Here is a 20,631-nt window from a genome sequence, read left to right on the forward strand (position 1 = left end):
TGATATTGTTTTTCCATCATCGTCCTAATTTGAATATTTCTTTCTTTGTCGTAGACAAACCCACAGACTGTAATTACAATGGAGACTGCGGTCAAAAGGGCTGTTTTGACAAAAAAGCAGAGGCAATGTAAGCCTGGACATGTCGCTGTCAGGGGCACACACAAACATAAACACACTGAGCTGAGCAGTGTAGTCACATCTTGTCATCCTCCGCTACCTGTCCTCTAGTCAGGGGCCAACAGCAGCTGACGATGAACACTCTGCTACTGCACCTGTTCCCCAGCAGACTCTTTACTAGCGAATGTCATGTGCTTTGTTGGGTCTATAGCCCTCAGACACAGCTCTCCACTGTATCTGCTAGAGCTTCTGACCCACGCTCTGACCTACACTACTCTGCGTTACAACTGGGACTCGAACAGAGAAAAAAAGACAATAACAACAATGTTCTACGTAGCGATTTAATATCTGCATCTACCCCAAAATACATAACTGATACATATATGTATATATATAGTGTCACTGTCCAAAAAAGTATATCTATCATCGTAACTTTTCAGTAAATCATCTATAGATCATTCAACAAAGTTGCCTTTTAAATGTGGAACAGAAAATTCAACAACTATATTAGTCTTTTCAACCGACACATTTAAGGTGGAAATAGACATTTTAATATGAAAACTGAGAATAGAAGCACAAGTCTGCCTGCTAAAATGACATTTAATGTGGAAGAGAACAAATAGGTAAGGAAGATAACATCAGCCTTGACTATAGTGTCATATTTAACACTAGAAGCGCCAAAAGCCAGGTCTTTATTTGAGCGCTGTGACTGACTGATTGACTTTACACACAGTGCTGTGTTGGTTTGGTGTGGGAGGGAGATCCATGCGCTGCTCAGAGAGGTCTGTAACAGCAGTCAAACCAGGGGCTCTCTGTGCTTCCAGTGTCTCAGTTGGTCAAGGAAGTGTAATGCCTGTAGTGTAAAGGTGCAAATGAAAATTAGAATTTGAAGCTGGTAAGTTGCGGTATCTCTAGAGGTAAAAACGGCAACGACTCATTTCCTCTCTGTGTGTTTTCTCTCTATACAAAGCAGAGCCAGTTTCATCTCCAGCCATGTCACTGCAGCTTGCTTTAAGAAGCTGACCAATATTGACTAATATGTTTGGGCACTAGACTAGAATTTCTAAATATATTGGCCAGTTTTGATCTATAACATGATTAGCATGGTGGAACTGCAAGTAATTGTTTCTGATAAACTGACCTGTGATGTGGAGGTTGTGAGTCACTAAACTAACCCTGTCAGAGGGAGAATATGAGCTTGACCTCTAGAAATCCATGGCTAGGACTCCAGAAGTCTCTTGCTCAGTGTGCATGCTCTGCCCTCTACCCTCATCAGTCAGTACAATGCTAGCCGTTTCAAGTGTCTGTGATATCTCTTCTTATAACAATGGTGTGTGATTTTGATTATTTGACTGATTCCATTTGCCTTCTCATTATCAGTGTTTGGTTATCTTCAAAGCGTGAGGTGGTTTTGGAAGCACTGAGAGACCTCAACATGCCACTCACCCTTTCTCACATGCAGAAGTACACACACCACACACATACACATACACACTCCTTCCTCTGTCCTCAGGGAGTAGTCCCAATCCTTGGGTGAGACAAAAGTGTGCGTCTCTCACATCCTCCACACACTTCTCGCTCACACTCCCTCATTGAGCTTTAACAGTGGAAGCCTATTAGACAAATCTGTGGACAGCCCAGCGGAGGTGCTAGAGATGGCAGGTTGTCAGTGCAACAGACGACCCCCTTTATAAATATATCAGTCATGCTGGCTCCAGCCGCTGCCGAATTATATCCCCGTCCCACTTCAGCGCAGATTTGACACGGAGAGGGATTGCACTCGTTTCTCAAGGGGGCGTGTGCGAAAAATGGTGTCCGGTTTAAATATGACAGATTCTTTTGATGTATTTACCCCTGTCACAGTGCCTCCCTTAGCCACTAGTCATGGAGTCCTTAACCAAACTACACAAGGGGAAATAAAAGACATTTCATTTGGATGTTTTTCTTTTTTCTTTTTTTTTTTTTTTTCAAAAAACATAGACCTAGCAAACCATGCAATGTTACAGCCCAATATTCTTTGAGCTCCCAACCACAGGTGGAGTCCTTCAGCCAAGATATATTTAGTGTTCAAAGTGCACTAAAAGGTAATACTCTGAAATATAATTAATATTTTTAAATGCCTTATTTGTGCTGGAAATAAGTGATTCCATTTATTACAATTACCAAAGCAAACAAAAATAAATAGTCTTTAAATGCGAGTTTCCTTCTTTGCTTAAAATATTATTGTAAAGGAATAAGTCCAAAGGGATGCAAACGTGACACAGATAAATCGTCAATTACCTGTACGTACATTTCTTTACTTTAACGTCTAAATGAGGACTACAAGTGTTGGCCAAAGCAAAAAAAAAAAAAATTATATTTTTTTTTTTATAAATTTATAAATATTGAATTATCATAGTGTGATTTAAGTTGTGTTTGAGCAGTGAGTCACGTCTCACGACACGTCGACACTCTGAAGTCAGCTACAACCCATGGATACTTTAATGACCTCTGCAATTAAGACACAGCCGCACTCTCCTGGACTCCTCACAGAGTCTTATAAAAACAGTCATGAATGTGGGGGAGCCTTTCACACCTCTGGGGTGGACCATCAAAAAGCTTTTCTCCTCCTGTTTCTAGACTTTTCAATATTGTCTTTTAATTATAGGTTTTTAGGTTGCATTGGGTGTACACTCATGACTCCTGGCTTTTTATTTTTTTATTTACACACCACTGCACTGTGACGCCTGATAAGCTCTACACTTCCCACTCCCTTACTTTGTCACTTGTTAGTGTCAGGGATAAATTTACTCAATGTGTTATTTATTTGGGCGGCACCATAGCGCAGCAGGTAGGTGTCGCAGTCACACAGCCTCAGGGACCTGGAGGTTCTGGGTTCGAGTCCCGCTCTGGATGACTGTCTGTGAGGAGTGTGGTGTATTCTCCCTGTGTCTGCGTGGGTTTCCTCCGGGTGACTGTCTGTGAGGAGTGTGGTGTGTTCTCTCTGTGTCTGCGTGGGTTTGCTCTGGGTGATTGTCTGTGAGGAGAGTGGTGTGTTCACCCTTTGTCTGCGTGGGTTTCCTCCGGGTGACTGTCTGTGAGGAGTGTGGTGTGTTCTCTCTGTGTCTGCGTGGGTTTCCTCTGGGTGACTGTCTGTGAGGAGTGTGGTGTGTTCACCCTGTGTCTGCGTGGGTTTCCTCCGGGTGACTGTCTGTGAGGAGTGTGGTGTGTTCTCTCTGTGTCTGTGGGTTTCCTCCGGGTGACTGTCTGTGAGGAGTGTGGTGTGTTCTCCCTGTGTCTGCGTGGGTTTCCTCCAGGTGACTGTCTGTGAGGAGTGTGGTGTGTTCACCCTGTGTCTGCGTGGGTTTCCTCCGGGTGACTGTCTGTGAGGAGTGTGGTGTGTTCTCCCTGTGTCTGCGTGGGTTTCCTCCAGGTGACTGTCTGTGAGGAGTGTGGTGTGTTCTCCCTGTGTCCAAGTGGGTTTCCTCCGGGTGACTGTCTGTGAGGAGTGTAGTGTGTTCTCCCTGTGTCTGCGTGGGTTTCCTCCGGGTGCTCCGCTTTCCTCCCACAGTTGGTCGGTTGATTGAGGACTCAAAAAAGTGTCCTTAGGTGTGAGTGAGTGAGTGAGTTTTATTTTAATTATTATTTTTGTTTATTTTTTTTTTAGCATCTACTGCATACTTTATCATTTTGTACATTTTACAATTACTATAAACAGTATTCTGTTGTACTCTATCTGTACAAATCCCGTGAACCTTTAAAGTACACAGTTGGAGTGTTTGACCATGTTTGTATTTTTACAGATACATTTTCACTCTTTCTGCTTTCTGTGAGCAGAAATGTGCCTGTACAGTACCATGATTTTCTAACAGTAAAACAGCTATAGATGCGTCACTCCAGGTCCTGGAACAAGGCTCTGCTCAAGGCTGGAGAAGCGTGTGTTTGCTGTAGGAGGAGTGGGAAAGCTGCAGTGGGGTGGGTGCAGGGAGCAGACCGCTGGGCCTGGTCCTGTTCTGCTGGAGCTGGGGTTGCACAGTGTGATTAGATTGGGGCAGAAGCCTCCAGCTGGCGGCTCTGTCTGAGAGCCGGGGGCACTCCTGTCCCCAACACCCGTCACAGCCCTGACACTTCTGACAGGCAGTGGACAGCCCAGCCAGACAGGTTCATTAAGCCCTGTTCCTTACAGCTGGGCCTCTCTCTCTCTCTCTCTCTCTCTCGTCCTCCTTCTCTCTCGCCCCCCTTTCCTTCTGTCTCTATGAGGGGTTGTGGGTGAGCACTGTGCTTTGTCAATGACCTCCGAGTCTACAGGGACCCTGGCTTGTTGGTTTTTGAAGTGCCAGCCTCTGGTGTTGTGACATTTTTTTCCTCTTCTTTTTTTCTGATGTGGGCTGTTTTGAGATATTTTTTTTCTCTGCCAGCGTCTTTTGTTGTTGTCTAACCCCTTGGCCTGTGCTTTGTCATAGGCAGAAAGGTGCAAACACACACTGCTGGAGGTGCAGATGGATTCTGCTATGCAACAATCAAGCTGTAGTACCCCCACTCTTTTCAGGTCACTCTCATAAATCCTACAACATACACACTATGAGACATCTCCCACGCGGAGATCAGCACAACTGGAGAAGCTGCTGTTATTGCAGGGGATGAAGATATGCTAATGCTAATGCATGCATCATTTCAATGGCTTTATGTGTTTGACACACTGTAAATGTTATGCACATAGTAGTTGCATAATACAAAACCCAAGAAGATTATACATATCAGAAAGTTACTACTGATCAACTAAGCAAGCTCCTATCCACTGGTTGTGCTGTTCCAACTAAAATCTAGAATTAAAAATATAATCATTTTATTGTCCACTGGGCTTGCACACAGAGAAATTTGTTCTCCACATTTAGCCCAATCCGTGCAGTGAAACACACATTAACACACAAAATAGTGAACACTAGGGGGCAGTGAGCACACACGACTGGAGCGGTGGGCAGCCCTAGCCATAGCACCCGGGGAGGAGTTGGGGGTTAGGTGCCTTGCTCAAGGGCACTTCAGTCATCACCTGACAGCTCTGGGGATAGAACCGGCAACCTTCTGGTTACACGCACAGGTCCCTAACCAGGTGCTCAAAGAAGAGCTACAGAAACAGCCTGGTCTCATGGTGAAATTGTACATATTTTACATATTTTATTTTTTCATTGATAATAACCGAAGTTATTTGGGAATCTGCTTGATTTCTAGCCTTGCTGTGTATCGCTGCTTTCCCCATCTATCAATAAGACCTCCACCTCATCCCCGGTTATTTGCATTTGTGTGAATGCCTGTGTTTTTTTTTTTTGTTTTTTTTTTTGACCTTTGTGAGGATTAGATGTCATCAGGATGATGGAACACACTGTGGGGACGTTTGCCTGCTGCCCACAAGAAGAGATGTGTTCTTTCTGATTTTAATTAAAAAATACAGCTTTTATTAGGGCATGTAATGGATGGAAAAGCTGGTCTTTTGGCCACTGAGGTGAGGGGGGCAGGGTTTGATTTTGTGGGGCTCAGCAGGAGTTACCCACACACACAGAGACAGACAAGAATACTGTTCATTATGAAGCAATGTATAAAGTCACGTTCCATTAGAAATGCTTCAGAATTAGTCGGGAGAACTGTATAACCGTTTATTCATTCGTTTGTCCAGGGTCAGGGTTGTGTTTGCTGAAAGAGCAAAAGTAAATAAATATATATATATATATTGCAATATAATCTTGACATGCTCTTTAATTTCCTAAGCCTCTTTTGTGAAGCAGTGGCCACCATCGCAGAGGCTCAGTGATCTCTCCATCCACTTGATCCTCGAGTTATGTCTGAGGCAGAGGTGCTGTGTATGTTTTTGTGTGCGTCTGGGGGATTGTTTGCGGTGGGGAGTGGGGGGAGTCGTTCATATTTGCCGGAGACAGTTGGAAGGAGAGCGGAGGAAGATGCTGCAGGATACTGAGGCGTAATCCAGTTTTAATTGAGCCCTGGAGACTCTCTCATGTCAACCTTGGCACTGAGTGCCGTTCCAGAGAGAAATGAAGCAGGTCCGGACCCGCTGGCACACGCTGTCCAATCCTCCAAAGCCTTGGATGCTCCATGCAACCATTAAATTCCTAGCAGATCGTGAAAAGATGGAGGATAGCACACTTTTCCAGCTGATTTTTTTTTATAGATTTGGATTGTTAAAAAAAAAACTAAATGTTGGGAAAAATGAAGATGGTGTAATATACCACAGTCAGGCCCTGTGTGATCTACAGAGATGAATTTTAACAGGTTGCTGAGTTTACTTTCTCTTACAAAGGTATCGCTGCTGAGGTTAAACTTAGCATATATATATATATATATATATATACAGGGGTTGGACAATGAAACTGAAACAACTGGTTTTAGACCACAATAATATATTAGTATGGTGTAGGGCCTCCTTTTGCGGCCAATACAGCGTCAGCTCGTCTTGGGAATGACATATACAAGTCCTGCACAGTGGTCAGAGGGATTTTAAGCCATTCTTCTTGCAGGATAGTGACTACGTGATGCTGGTGGAGGAAAACGCTCCTCCAAAACACCCCAAAGTGGCTCAATAATATTTAGATCTGGTGACTGTGCAGGCCATGGGAGATGTTCAACTTCACTTTCATGTTCATCAAACCAATCTTTCACCAGTCTTGCTGTGTGTATTGGTGCATTGTCGTCCTGATACACGGCACCGCCTTCAGGATACATGTTTGAACCATTGGATGCACATGGTCCTCCAGAATGGTTCGGTAGTCCTTAGCCCATCTAGCTATTGGGCCAAGGGAGTGCCATGATATGGCAGCCCAAACCATCACTGATCCACCCCCTTGCTTTACTCTGGGCATGCAACAGTCTGGGTGATATGCTTCTTTGGGGCTTCTCTACATCGTAACTCTCCTGGATGTGGTAAAAACAGTAAAGATGGACTCATCAGAGAATAATACATGTTTCACATTGTCCACAGCCCAAGATTTCCGTTCCTTGCACCATTGAAACCTACGTTTGGCATTGGCATGAGTGACCAAAGGTTTGGCTATAGCAGCCTGGCCATGCAAATTGACCCTGTGGACAGTTCTGCTCCTGACGGACAGTTCTGGTGGAAACAGGAGAGTTGAGGTGCACATTTAATTCTGCCGTGATTTGGGAAGCCGTGGTTTTATGTTTTTTGGATACAATCCAGGTTAGCACCCGGACATCCCTTTCAGACAGCTTCCTCTTGCATCCACAGTTAATCCTGTTGGATGTGTTTTGTCCTTCTTGGTGGTATGCTGACATTACCCTGGATACCGTGGCTCTTGATAAATCACAAAGACTTGCTGTTTTGGACACAGATGCGCCAGCAAGACGTGCACCAACAATTTGTCCTCTTTTGAACTCTGGTATGTCACCCATAATGTTGTGTGCATTGCAATATTTTGAGCAAAACTGTGCTCTTATCCTCTGGTAATTGAACCTTCACACTTTGCTCTTACTGGTGCAATGTGCAATTAATGAAGACTGGCCACCAGGCTGCTCCAATTTAGCCATGAAACCTCCCACACTAAACTGAGAAATGTTTTAGTTTCATTGTCCAACCCCTGTGTATATATATATTATTAAATTATAAAATGCTCTTGTTAAAATTATGGCTTGTCTGTTGTTAGGGTCAATTTCGATCCAGGAATCATTTTAAATCAGAAAACAAAAACAAGTGCCAAATCTGGAATCATAAACACACTACACACCAACAGCCTACAGCTGGCTCCTCCTACAACCAGTCGAGCTTCAGTTAGGGGCTTCTATCTTTGTCTGTTTCACAAAACAAGGAAAGACAGACATGTCCGGACATGTAAGGCCAAGTCAGTTTTGTGTTTACATCTCCAGTTTACAGTACACAACAATGAAAAATTAAAACCAATCCATTCATGAAGACGGAAGCCTAACAAGGTCACTTGCTCATTTACTCACTCGCTCACTCAGTGCAGACACACAATCACTCACTCACACACATTCACGCACTCAATCACTCAAATACTCACATTTCCTAACATCCATACTGACTCATACTCTAATGCAAACACACACTCTCACTCACTCACTCACTCACTCACTCACTCACATTTAGGATCTCTCCAACAAGAGGCTGTGGTTATTCATTGCTGAGCATTAAAGACGTTTTTTGCTCTGATAATATACAAAAATAATGTACACTATTAATATAATCAAAAATCATATCAACTTTACTAAGGCTTAAATGAGCAGTGGTGCTAAACCCAGTGGCCTTTCCCTCGCTCTCTCTCTCTCCCTCCCTCCTACCCAGTACAGTACGTGTTATTCCTCCACCCAAAGCTCACTTTCACTTACAGTCGAACCCGTCAAGTCTCACTTCATCTCTGCGTGAAGTCAGAGGCCTTTCATCTGAGTGCCTCCAAATCTGGAATCTGTTTGTGTGTGTGTGTGTGTGTGTGTGTGTGTGTGGGTGTGTGTGTGTGTATCAGAGAGAAAATAGTATGCGCACCCTAGTATGTCGTTTTGAAGCGGCTGAAGGGGCCTTATTTTCACCTGTCAGTAAGAGACTTGATCCAGCCCTCAGAGGGCCCCTGGGGGCCCTCCATAGTGCTGCATTAATGATCCCTCTTTGAGCCAGGCCCTATGTTAGTATTGATTATTTACAGTCTCCTGGTCCCCAGCGGCCCAGTGGAAGTAGCAGGCCAGTGGAGTGAGAAGTGTCAGAAACACGGAGGCTAGCGGCTAGGGCTTTTTCAAAGCATCTCGGCTTTAATAATCAAAGCAGGCGAGCGTCACTGTCACGAGAAGCTCTTTCTAATGGACGCTGGCCAACAATTCTGACAAGGCTAACACGTTTCCTCAGAGGAACACACCCACAAAAGACCACTGCATGTACACTGGGATTGGTATCATAGTCCAGAATGGAATTTATCTGGAAGTATGCTAGACATCATACCGTCACAATTAGTTCCAATAAAAAAAATGTGTTCATCTACAGTGACACCATAAATGGAGCTCTCTTTAAGCTTCCTATAAGACGCCCCCCACAACGCTCCTTGCTCTTTGTTGAGTGAATTGTCTCATTGATGAAGTATGAAAGGTTCTGTTGAAGGTGTGTGTAATAATGTGATATTTGCATTGTTAATATGATCAAATATTTGAATATTTTTTTTAATGGAATATCCCCTATTTTCAAAACGGAACCCAGTAATACTCCGATGAAAATAAAATCTTCTTACTCAGTATCAGAAGTGGAGCAAAATCAGAATTAATCATTGAATCCATTGCTTTAAGACTTAAGCTGTCTTGTTTCATAGTGTGTGTGTTGGTAGGCTTCGGATCCCTAAATTAATGTGTGTATGTGTCCCCTTTAAAAGAACATCTTTTTTGCCATGGTTTTCAATATTTCAAAATCAATACCAGCAATTTACCTACGTAATAACTATTTAATTACATATAATCACACTCTAATTAATAACACACATTTCTGTTTTTGTGGACTTTTGGCTTATCATTTGAACACAGCGGATGTTCTTCACATTGTGTTAAAACGTCACGATGAATGAACCAATAGGAATGCTCCAAAATTAATTTTTACATTGAACTTCCATTGAAAGTTAAGAAGGTTTGATTTCTTCTCGTTTAAAGTAAAAATTCCAGAATTCTCGGAATTTTAATCCTTGGCTCTCCTTTATTCCTCTTTTGTTTCCTACCAGGTGCTGGTTTACTCCGAGGGGCTTCATGGGAAATGGATGTTCAGTGAGATCCGAGCGGTGTTTGCCCGCCGCTATCTGCTGCAGAACACAGCGCTGGAGGTCTTCATGGCCAACAGGAGTAAAAATTTCCAATTCATTTCACCTTAATGTAGTTACATTAAAAAGTAAATAGTTTTAAAATTGTGAACCTGCTCAGTTTTGATAATGGCTAAGATACTAACTGGGACATTGAGACTATTGTTCTGACTTTGTATTGTCTTTTTTTTAATTAATACTTTTTCTTCTAGCCTCTGTGATGTTTAACTTCCCCGACCAGGCCACGGTGAAGAAGGTGGTCTACAGCTTGCCCCGTGTGGGTGTAGGCACAAGCTATGGTCTCCCCCAGGCCAGGTAAAGCCATTAAAATGATGAAACTTAAGAATATGTTTTGCTGTACCCTTTTTTTTGCTAACCCTGAAATCATACTGATTTGGAGATATGAGGTCATGTCCATGTCCGATAGCAGACAGAGTCTGCAGCCCAGACCCTGCTTCCTATTCATTGATCTGAATGGCATTTGACCCTGATTGCCCCTGGACTGGCTCGTCTCTTCTCTGGAGAGCAGGCTATAGATCACTCAGAGGGGAACACTGTCCAGTAGGACAGCACACATACATCATACACACAGTCACATGGCACAATGTTGTGTTGTATTACCAGGACAGACCTCCATTTGTGATTGTTGTGGTTGCTGTTGTTCTGCTGTTAACAGCAGGTACACCACATCAGATTCACACAAAACTGAGGGTGGTATTAAGGGTCGCAGTTGTGATGAAACTACTTACACCTCTCAGATTGCCTCCATCATGGATAATATTTATAAAAAAATCGATATTGAAACTAGTTTGTAATTATTGAAATATATGTTTCCCAGCTTCAGAAAAGTGATTACATTAGTTTATTAATGAATTAATTCATTAGACTATTAATATCAGTTTGTCTTATCACTTTTTCTTATCACAAGTGGGGTCTTAATGAATTGCCTTTGTCCTTCTTTGGTAAAAAAATAAAAAAAAAAAAAAATAAAAAAAAAAAAAAAAACACAAAATACCCTCCAACTGCCCTCTTCAGAACAGCCAGTATAAATGAGAATGAGCCACAGCTCAAGTCACCGTTAGAGCCCAGGTGTGAATAGCGAGGAGCAGAAACTTACATAAATGCGAATGATTGGACAGGCTCAAATGAGTAGGCGGGGACATAGGAACTGCTCATTTCACATCACTAAATACCTGACCTGTTGTTTATATCCATAGTGTATGGCTTGGTCTAGGCCCCAGATCCCCAAGTTAATGTACACTTCACTGAACAAGTGATTATTTTTTAAACATCCCTTTAAATAAACTAGCTTTTCACAATCAAAGTCCCCTGATTTCTGCCCCTATCTGATATAGATTATGTCTTGACTTAAAGTCAAGTCTGAATGTTCTCCAGCGTCTCTCTCGCTCTTCTGCTCTCAGCATGTGTGTCGAACTGTCTTCAGAAAGAGCCCATTAACACATTCCCCATCTGAAAAGCAGCTCTTTCTGCCCTGGTGATGTTTTCATTACTCCTCATGCTGGAGTGTTTGTAGCGGCCTCGCGTGTGGAAGACAGTGTGTGAGCTAGGATGTTTGTGTTCTGTCACTTTTTTGGCCACAATGCTTCACATTTGCTCCACATTTCTTAAAGCTAGTCATATTTGCTCCCTCGCGAAATGAGCCAAGTTCAGAGGAGCCAAAACCAATGACAGAAAATACAGAGCTTGATGTTCCAGCATTGTGTAAGTGTTGAAACTTTGTTGATGCAGGCGGATCTCCCTGGCAACACCACGGCAACTCTTCAAGTCCTCCAACATGACCCAGCGCTGGCAGAGGCGAGAGATCTCCAACTTTGAGTACCTGATGTTCCTGAACACCATTGCAGGTCAGGCACCCAACATTGCCACTGGGTCTTGCATCAATTCTAATGTTATTTATTTATTTATTTATTTATTTCTAATTGATCATCACCAATATCCAGCGAAAGTGACTGTGGCTACATATTTCGACATCTATCATTTATTGTATATTATTATTATGTAGTTACTATGTAATAATTATGTAATTACACATTGCACCAATACTGGTGTAAATGTTATATTTATTAAAATATATATTAAATTACATATTTACCCGAATCATGACTTTGTCTGATGTTGAAACAGTCAGGAAAACCCAACCCCACATTTGAACACACTGATGCAAATACAAGTTATTGCTTGATTGTTTAAGTACTACACTTTTAAGGCGGACCAAATATATTATTAGTATTTTAACCATACTTTCAGCCACATCTGTGTTTGACCCCTGCCTCGGGTCATTCTATGTGAGGTGTTTGTTGTGTCCTCTTCACGTCTGCGTGAGCTTCCTCCAGGCGCTCTGGTTTCCTGGGGGTGCACATGCTGGTCCCAGTTGGGACGGTCGCTTCGGGAAGGGCATCCAGGATGAAGCTAGCCATACCAAAAAAAGGACAAAAAAGAAACATGTCTTTATGTTAAATGCCTGGTGACTGATGTGATAATACTCAACAGTATTATATGTAGTTACATATGTTTTTCTATAATTGTTGCCAAAAGAACAACTAGAAGAAAGTGTCAGACTTCTATCAATGCTGGCATTGCTATGTTGCTTCAAAGTCATGCACCATCACCTGGGAATGCTTGAAATGATGCCAGAAAAAACTACACCTGCCAAACACATATCTACCAGACCAGGTGTGTTTATTTAGCCAGGATTCTTGAATTATGGTAAAGCATTATCAGTTTCTGGTACGGTTTGATGGGAGTAAAACAACAACAACAATTCATTAGTGTGTATACCTTCAGCAGAAAAAAAAGTCCCTCTGCATGTTGTAATCTTGTTTGCAGTTCCTCACGGCGTGTCTAGTCTCATGAGTTATGAAGGCTGTCGTCTACTCCATGTGCTGAGTGTACGGATCGCAAAGTATTTTTATATTTTTTCATTGTTTTGCCACTGAGCTCTACTGCAAGAAAATGACTGCGTTTCTGCTCATTATTTATTTAGGAAGGCGTTGCTGTTGTCAGGTGCAAAAATTTCCCCGCTTTGATTCGGAAAGCCGTTTGTGCACTGCTGTTCCCTTACTGCATTGTTAACGTGGGAGCAGGGGCTGCAGATATTTCTTGATAATTAGAGGAATGTGTGTGTGTGTGTGTGAGAGAGAGAGGTATGTGTGAGCGTGAGTGTGTGTGTGTGTGTGTGTGTGTGTGTGTGTGTGTGTCAGTGGAGTTGAGAGGTTCTCTTACAAAGTGTGTGATCTGAACCAAGCCGAATGTGAGAGCAACTCCCGCACACACTTCCTCTTGACACTGAGAGGTGTCATCCTCTCAGCGCACTCATGCATATTTATATTCAACTCCCAGCGACTTTCGATACATTATTGTCAGCTAATTAGATGTAAGGCGCGATGGCTACAGGGAGAAAATTCATTAAAAACGCAGGAGTGGTAATGACCAGAGCTGACAGCGGTGTCAGCGAGGGCCGGCTCTCAGACAGGCCAGGAGCCGAGGGTGTTAATGCAGCGATGCCGCTGTTCTAATTAAACACCAATTCACCGTTATTAACATCCCACGCCCGGGTTTCAGCCCTGTCAGCTCACCCTCTCTCTCTCTCTCTCTCTCGCCCGCCCTGACCCCCTTCTCCTTGTGTCTTTAACCTGGAAAATCAACCCTCCGCTCTCCCATTACGCTCTCCACCATCAGGAAAGGTCATTGGAATTTGGTCAGAACCAGTGGTGTGCTGTCTAGGTAAATAGTAGGAGTCTGTGGGGTTAGTGCACACAGTAGATTATGGCTAAATAATGACACCACAGGCCTGCTGCCACCCTGAGAAGGCTATAGTTGTTATTATTAATGCGGACTACATTATATATTTATGTCAGGATTGTTTATTGCCCAATTATTACATAGTAACTACATAGTACTTACATGTAAATTTTGAGGGATGTTTTTTTTTTTTTTTTGCTTATTGTTTTGGAGTCAAGACAAAGATAAGTTGGAACAGCCATTAAATATATTTTTAATATATTTAAAATGTATGTATATTGTTATTTGTGTATTTGCAATATTTGTATATGGTAAGTACATAGTTATTACATTTAAGTATGGATCAAATACAACATTTTGGGTGAAAAAAATGATATCTAATTACACACTTAGTACAATGTAGTTATATAGTAATTATATTCAAAAGTATATTAATGCATTTAACTGAGGGATACTGTGTGATGACTGCAAATAAAGACAAGGAATTCACAGGCATCTAAAGAGTCTCACATAAGACAAATCTTACCAAACTCCAGCCGGAGCCACTAGCCTTAAAATGAAACTGCGGAGTTTAGTAATATTACTTAAATATTTTTAACTTCTAACCGTTTAAACGTCCTGTGTTATAATTGTCTGGATTTGTCTCTCTGGAACAAGAAATGCAAAACGTGTGATGACTGCCTTCTAATTAGCAGCAAGATAAATGTGCATCAATTGTGTTGGGCCTGGTAATGAAGCCGCACGCCCCCTTCACAGCCTGTAATCAGCCTCCATTACGGCAGGAGCGGGACAAGCTTAGCCGAGACCCCTCTCATCAAGCTTTCAACACTCCTCACACACCATCCCCATCCCACACTCTCATCTCGCTGTGGCTCCAGCTGTGTGTCACACTGGATAAGAATGCGGGGCTAAATGCCGTGGATGGGAATCATGCTAGTGTCAGCTGCTTTCACTGAACAGTTTGGCCTCCACTCCTTCATTCCTTTAAGACCTTGTGTTGAATCACATCGTTCAGGTAGTTACACTTAATGAAGCGGTAGGATATAAAGCTACACTCTAGATGAGGAATGCGTATATCTATGATATAACTTATAATACAGTGGATATATAACTGGGCACAGGGATATTTAACCCATTTTTAACTCAATGAACACTATGGTGTGCCTAGTTCAGGACAGAGTTTATTGGTTTTAACACATCTGTTTTTGTTTTATGAATACACTTTTATTACAAAGAGGAAAAGACCTATCCAAGAAGAAGGCTGCTAACATATTTTCCCCCATTTATTTCCTATAGTAGATCAGTTCAGAAAAATTGTTAGAAACATCAAAATAAGTCTATTGTAAACTGGCTTTAAGGTGATATGTTTTACTACAGTATTATTATTCTTTTTATTTTCATTCATTCATTCATTCATTCATTCATTTATTTATTTATTCATTTATTTATTTATTTATTTATTTATGTTTTTGTTTTGTTTTTTTGTGGTGGGTATTATAAAAAAAATAGGGTGTAACACCAGCTACAGCAGTTTGCAGCACTGTTTCTGTAATTCTTTTTTCTGGTACATGATGCCGTTTTTGTGGATATAGCAAAACAGCACCTCCAGTGGATGGGGGATGCATTGTGATTATAAAATTACTATAAATCATAACCAATCATAAAGTAAAATATTACAAATATCTGGGTTGCTCGTTTTTACACTATACATTTTTCACTATAATTTAAGATCTGCTTCATTAGCTTCAATACTCCACTGCAATTCAAACACTTATTTATTTAATACATTATTCAGAACTAATCACAATTTTAATCATAATTTTAACAGGTGACGCTGAATACAGAGTTAGGGGTCTTGCTCACGGACTCTTAGACTATCAAAAAACTATTAGACTATTAGACTCACAGACTATCAAACCAATTTTGAAGGCAGCAGTGTTGTCCACTTTGCTGTACCAGCTACTAACAAAGTAGCTTTTTTCATAAAACTCTTTTCCCCAACCCCTTTTCCATAGAATCCTTTGCTTGCTGCTACTCGGGAAGCGTGTCTTAGCTGATGCTGTCTTTGAAAACAAGTGAGCAGCCAGAGAATAGTAGAGCAACCTAGAGTAAAACTGTTGCTTGTCTGATATTCAGGTATAAACCATAATCCCAGCATGTGGGAGAGGATGAGAGCGAAGGTAAGGAGCTCCTTGGGAAATTCCAGCTTTCCCCCAGCTGCCAGTCTATTGTGTGAGTAATGGTGCTATAAAGATGAAAATGGCTCCACTGTATCTGTTTTGCTGAGAGGTCTCGTATATCAGCCTCGTGAACAGGTCTGAATGGCACTGTCAGTGTGCCGACTAACTTCAGGTAGCTGGAAGATGCTGGAAAGTTTTCTGTTGACAAATCAAAACACTGAGGGGAAAACATCATTTAAAAGTTTTGCTTCTGCGGCAGATGCTTGCCCTGAAACTCAATGCATGTCTTTCCTTGCCGTCGGAAGCCGGCTCTGTGTTTTCCTCGCCAAGGTTTTCCCATTTATTTCAAATGCAGGCTCCTATATAGGAGATGACGGCATTCTTTATGAAAAGAGGATTCTCTTTGTAGTCGGAGTTGCGAGTGTGCGTCTCTGGCCTTTGATAAGTGCTACACATCACACCCAATGAAGGCTCTTCCACTTCTGAGGGAAATTAGGGAGGACTTATGGGGACACGGCATTTCCAAGAGAACCGAACGATTTTATAGCTCTTTCTCTCATGACAATTTCTGCCATCTGAAACTCATATTGCCACTAGAGAGAGAGAGAGAGAGAGAGAGAGAGAGGGTTGGGGGGGGGGAACCAGGAGATATTAAGAGAGCGATAAAACGCCAGAGAGAGAGAGAGAGAGAACCAGGAATGACACAGAGGTGACAGAGTATAGAAAGAGCAAAGATCAAATAAGGAGAACAGCAGATGTAGGTAGAAAAAGGGAAAACAGAGAGAAATAGAAGGGGAAAATGGGAAGGAGATGTCTGTGTGTGTGTGTGTGTGTGTGTGTGTGTGAGAGAGAGAGAGAGAGAGAGAGAGAGAGAGAGGGTGGGATTAAAAGATAAAGAGAGAAAAAGGACGAGTGAGGATGGCGAATACAAAGAGAGACAGAGAGAAAAACTGAGGCAGAAAAACATACCACATCTGGCGTTTCCTAACACTGCATATGGGCACCATTGCTGATACTTCATGCAGGTCTCCATGGTTACATCATTTTGCGTCCAATCAGAAGCAAGACCTGGCAGTGATGAGGGAGGAGGCAAGAGGGGAGGACAGTGCCCCCCCCACACCAGAAGAATTTGCATGTCTTTAATTACCATTCAGAGACCGGACGACCAGCGTATCTTCCGCATGCCTCGGAACAGTGAAACCGCTGAACTTTCAGTGACCTCACACTGTAATATAGTCATTAAACAGTGAGACGTAAAAGACAGCCGCACCAACATCTGCCTGAGCACTCTATTAGCACACAGAGCCGACCAGTTTCTACACTATCACCCAAAAGCAATCCAGATGTCAATCATAAGGCTTGTGATAGGGATTTTAAAGAGCAAGTCAATTGAATATAAAAAGAAACGTTTTAATTCGTCGTGATATTAATTCACTTTAGAGTCCAGGCAACCCAATGCAACTTGATTGGAAAGCCATGCTCGTTGGAATCCCATTTATGATGCAGTGAGATGTGTGTTACACCATTGGTCGTGTATTCCATTAACAATCTGTTTTATTGACCTGATTGCCATGTGTCCTTGCTGTCCTCCATTACTCCTCCACCTCTCTTTGTGTCTAGGACGGACGTACAATGACCTGAGCCAGTACCCTGTGTTCCCTTGGGTTCTGACCAACTACGAGTCAGAGGAGCTGGACCTCACAGTACCCGGCAACTTCAGGGACCTGTCCAAGGTACAGATAAAGCCCAGAGTGCTGTATGTTGTTCATAATAGATTGTAATATAAAGCACCCATGACTCCCAGTTGATTATGATTTAATTTATGGTGGTTAATATATACGTAAATGTATGTACGTATGCTTTTCTGTGGGAAGTTTATTGCTGCCGTGTGTTCCTGATAGCACTATAGGTTTTGGTTGTTTACCAGAGGGTGAAATTCTAACCTACTATCCACTTTCCACAGAGCGTAAAAAATAGATACGCACAGCAAAGCGCACGTTATGAAATTTTAAATCATGACTAAAGTGGCCCTTCAAACAAATGCGGGCTTGTTTAATTCCAGCCGTCCATGTTATTGATGACCTTTGCACGCACGCTTTAGATCGGCCCATAACTCCTCTCCTTGCCCATGTGAGTGTGGCTGGAGTCGGAATTCTCCCTCCATTATCCTAATCCCTTAAATAGGCAAGATGAACCAGAGGCAGGTCATAACCCGAGCACACTGCAGCAAATGGAAATGATACATCTAATGGCTCCATGCTGTACTTTTAATGGACTACTTTTAATGGAGAATAACAGAAGCCACTGGCTGAAGCGCAGCCAACATAGGAGGTGGGGGGAATGTTATTTCACGGTGTGGGGGGCGGGGGGCGTTGGTTTGTTTCGCCTTCAGGAAGATATTATATATTGTCCTTAGGTGCATCTTGAAATGAAAATGTGTCCACAGTTTGGGTACGCCACTGCCTGTTTTTTCTTTTCTACTGCACAAAAAACGGGACCTGACCTTAGTACTGTATGTTTTCCGGGATTTTCTGGCCTTCTCAAGTCCCAAGGTACAGACAGGACATAGTGCTGCTTGTCGGAGTTCACTTCCTTTCATCATTGGCTACGCTTCCAGCTGAACCCAATGACAATTTAACAAATTTCATACTATTCGAGAGGTAGATAAAGCCACTGAGCTGTATTCCATCACCCAAAGCATTCCATAGTGTGCACTACGGTGTGTTCAGTTTCAGACAGCTTCATGTTGACCGGTTTATGGCTCTGGTCGGGTTATTTCATTCCGTTTCATCAGAAATGCAGACAACAAAATGGCTGCCAGTGCCAGTGAATAAATGCAAACAGAAATATTGGGACTTAAAAAAAAAAACTTGGTTCAGTGACACAGATTATTGGACGACAATAATCAATCAATCAACAATGGTCCTTGTTTACCCCTGGGTCTAATGGCACATGTAGTTCACAGCTGGAAACAGTTAGAACTGTGTTCTATTTACATTCAGTATTTATGTCTTCATCAGTATTTTCTTCTGTGTCTTTTTCACATGCATCCCACTCATCTGGGTTCTCTCTCCCCATCTCTCTCTCTCTCCCTCTTTTCTCTTTCTCTCTCTCCCTCTTTTCTCTTTCTCTCTCACCCCCTTCCTTCTGCTGGTGCTCTGCTGCTTACGGCTCACAAGCTCAGTGACCTGAAAACAATTGCATTCCTGTCTGAGCGCTCTCTCTCTCTCTCTCTCTCTCTCTCGCTGAAGTCAGGGCCACAATGAGGTCGTTCTATTTTCTGAAACATTGATTGCTGACTAGAGAATATAGAGTAGCAATATGTAGATTAATATTCTAAAATTATAATTAAAATAAATATAAATTAATCAACTAAGCTAACTCAAAATCTCGTTATGAAGTAGTAACATCCTGAGACGTTTCTGTATGTGAAAGGCATTTTGTTTGGATGGTTGTTTTAGACAGAGACAGGTCCTTAATCCTCACAGCCTCAAGTTTTTTCTTTTTATTTTGTTTTGTTTTGTTTTGTTTTTTTGTTTTTGGATCTTACACTCTAACAAACTACTGTACAATTACAGTGCAGTACTACTCAATAAATGAGTACCTACTTTTAACCGCTTCTGGGTTGTTATTGTACATGTATTTAGCTTTAAATCCTTTACAATTTCATCACAGACCTATTAAATACAAGGGTGTGGCATGTTAGTTGCTTTGGTCCACAGTCCAGTCTGGCAGTTTAATGTGTTACAGACTGAAAATCTCACACTGGTAATGGACCCAGTGTCATGTAAAGATAAATGGGACAATCCAATGTTTGATCTTTTAATTTTGTATAGACAAACATTAGTATTTCTACATATCCCTCCCCCTATGTTCTATTGTGTGTGTGTGTGTGTTTGGATGGATGAATGTGTGTGTGTAGACGTGTGTGCATCCCTGAGCAGACACCAGGGGAGCAGGTGGGCTGAGGAGAAGCCCCCTGGCCTGAGGACGACACTGATGCATTGTAATGTATGCGTGTGACACTCTCCCCATGCTGTTTAGCAGCTTGAGCCGCCTTCATTAGCAGGAGTTCAGCAGACCTGACGCGTGTCCTTGGCCGGCCTGGGGCTCTAACCTCCAAAAGTTCACTGCTACGGGTGCAGAAAGGGTGGGCTGATCCCTCCCCTCACCTCAGCCCCTTCATGTGATGCAAAGATCCCTGCATGGTGTTCAATAATGTATGGAACCTCTAGGAGCTTACCTTTTAGATCTGTGTGTTTGTGTGTGTGTGTGTGTATGTGTGTATTGTTCAGAGGCAGTGGGGGTCATCGTGCATGGACTAGTGAAGTGTGTGTTTGTGGTGAAGGGCGTGGTCATCTTTCTCATGGTGGTTAGTTGATTTGCTGTTTTTACTGCAGTTCCTCAAAATAAAATGCATACTTTGGATGGAGTATCTATTCCTCATAACTGCATGCTGTTGAGAGGGGAAGCTGGACAACAACAGTAAGGAATGGTCCATGTCTGTTTGTCCAAGGCAAAAAGGTTGGTCAGGAAATCAGAACTGGATTTCTGTCCCTGCTGTTTTCGACAGCAAGGTATATTCGGCCAGAGGTGGAACCACACCTCCCAAAGTGGTGGGGGGAAATTTATGCTACTGAAATCTGGAATCATGTCCCTGTGGCATGGGAAGCTTGACAAATATGTATTTATATGCATTTAAAAAAAAAAAAAAACTATTTGGAACCACGAATATGTACTAAATTACTACTAATTTAATACATATTTTAATTTAAGTTATAATTATAATA

At 42.2% G+C, this 20,631-nt stretch overlaps 1 protein-coding gene across 1 annotated transcript in view; it reads left to right on the forward strand.

The window, feature by feature from the left end:
- The window catches only part of nbeab (neurobeachin b), a 342,438-nt gene that overhangs the window by 257,283 nt on the left and 64,524 nt on the right, over positions 1-20,631 (forward strand). The window contains exons 41-44 of the mRNA XM_066660786.1: positions 9,825-9,942; positions 10,112-10,214; positions 11,649-11,764; positions 17,462-17,574. Coding sequence (XP_066516883.1) covers positions 9,825-9,942; positions 10,112-10,214; positions 11,649-11,764; positions 17,462-17,574 — 450 coding nt within the window. The remainder of the gene's footprint in view (positions 1-9,824; positions 9,943-10,111; positions 10,215-11,648; positions 11,765-17,461; positions 17,575-20,631) is intronic.

The sequence above is a fragment of the Hoplias malabaricus genome, chromosome 1 (assembly GCF_029633855.1).
Source record: "Hoplias malabaricus isolate fHopMal1 chromosome 1, fHopMal1.hap1, whole genome shotgun sequence".
In the NCBI taxonomy this organism is placed as follows: Eukaryota; Metazoa; Chordata; class Actinopteri; order Characiformes; family Erythrinidae; genus Hoplias; species Hoplias malabaricus.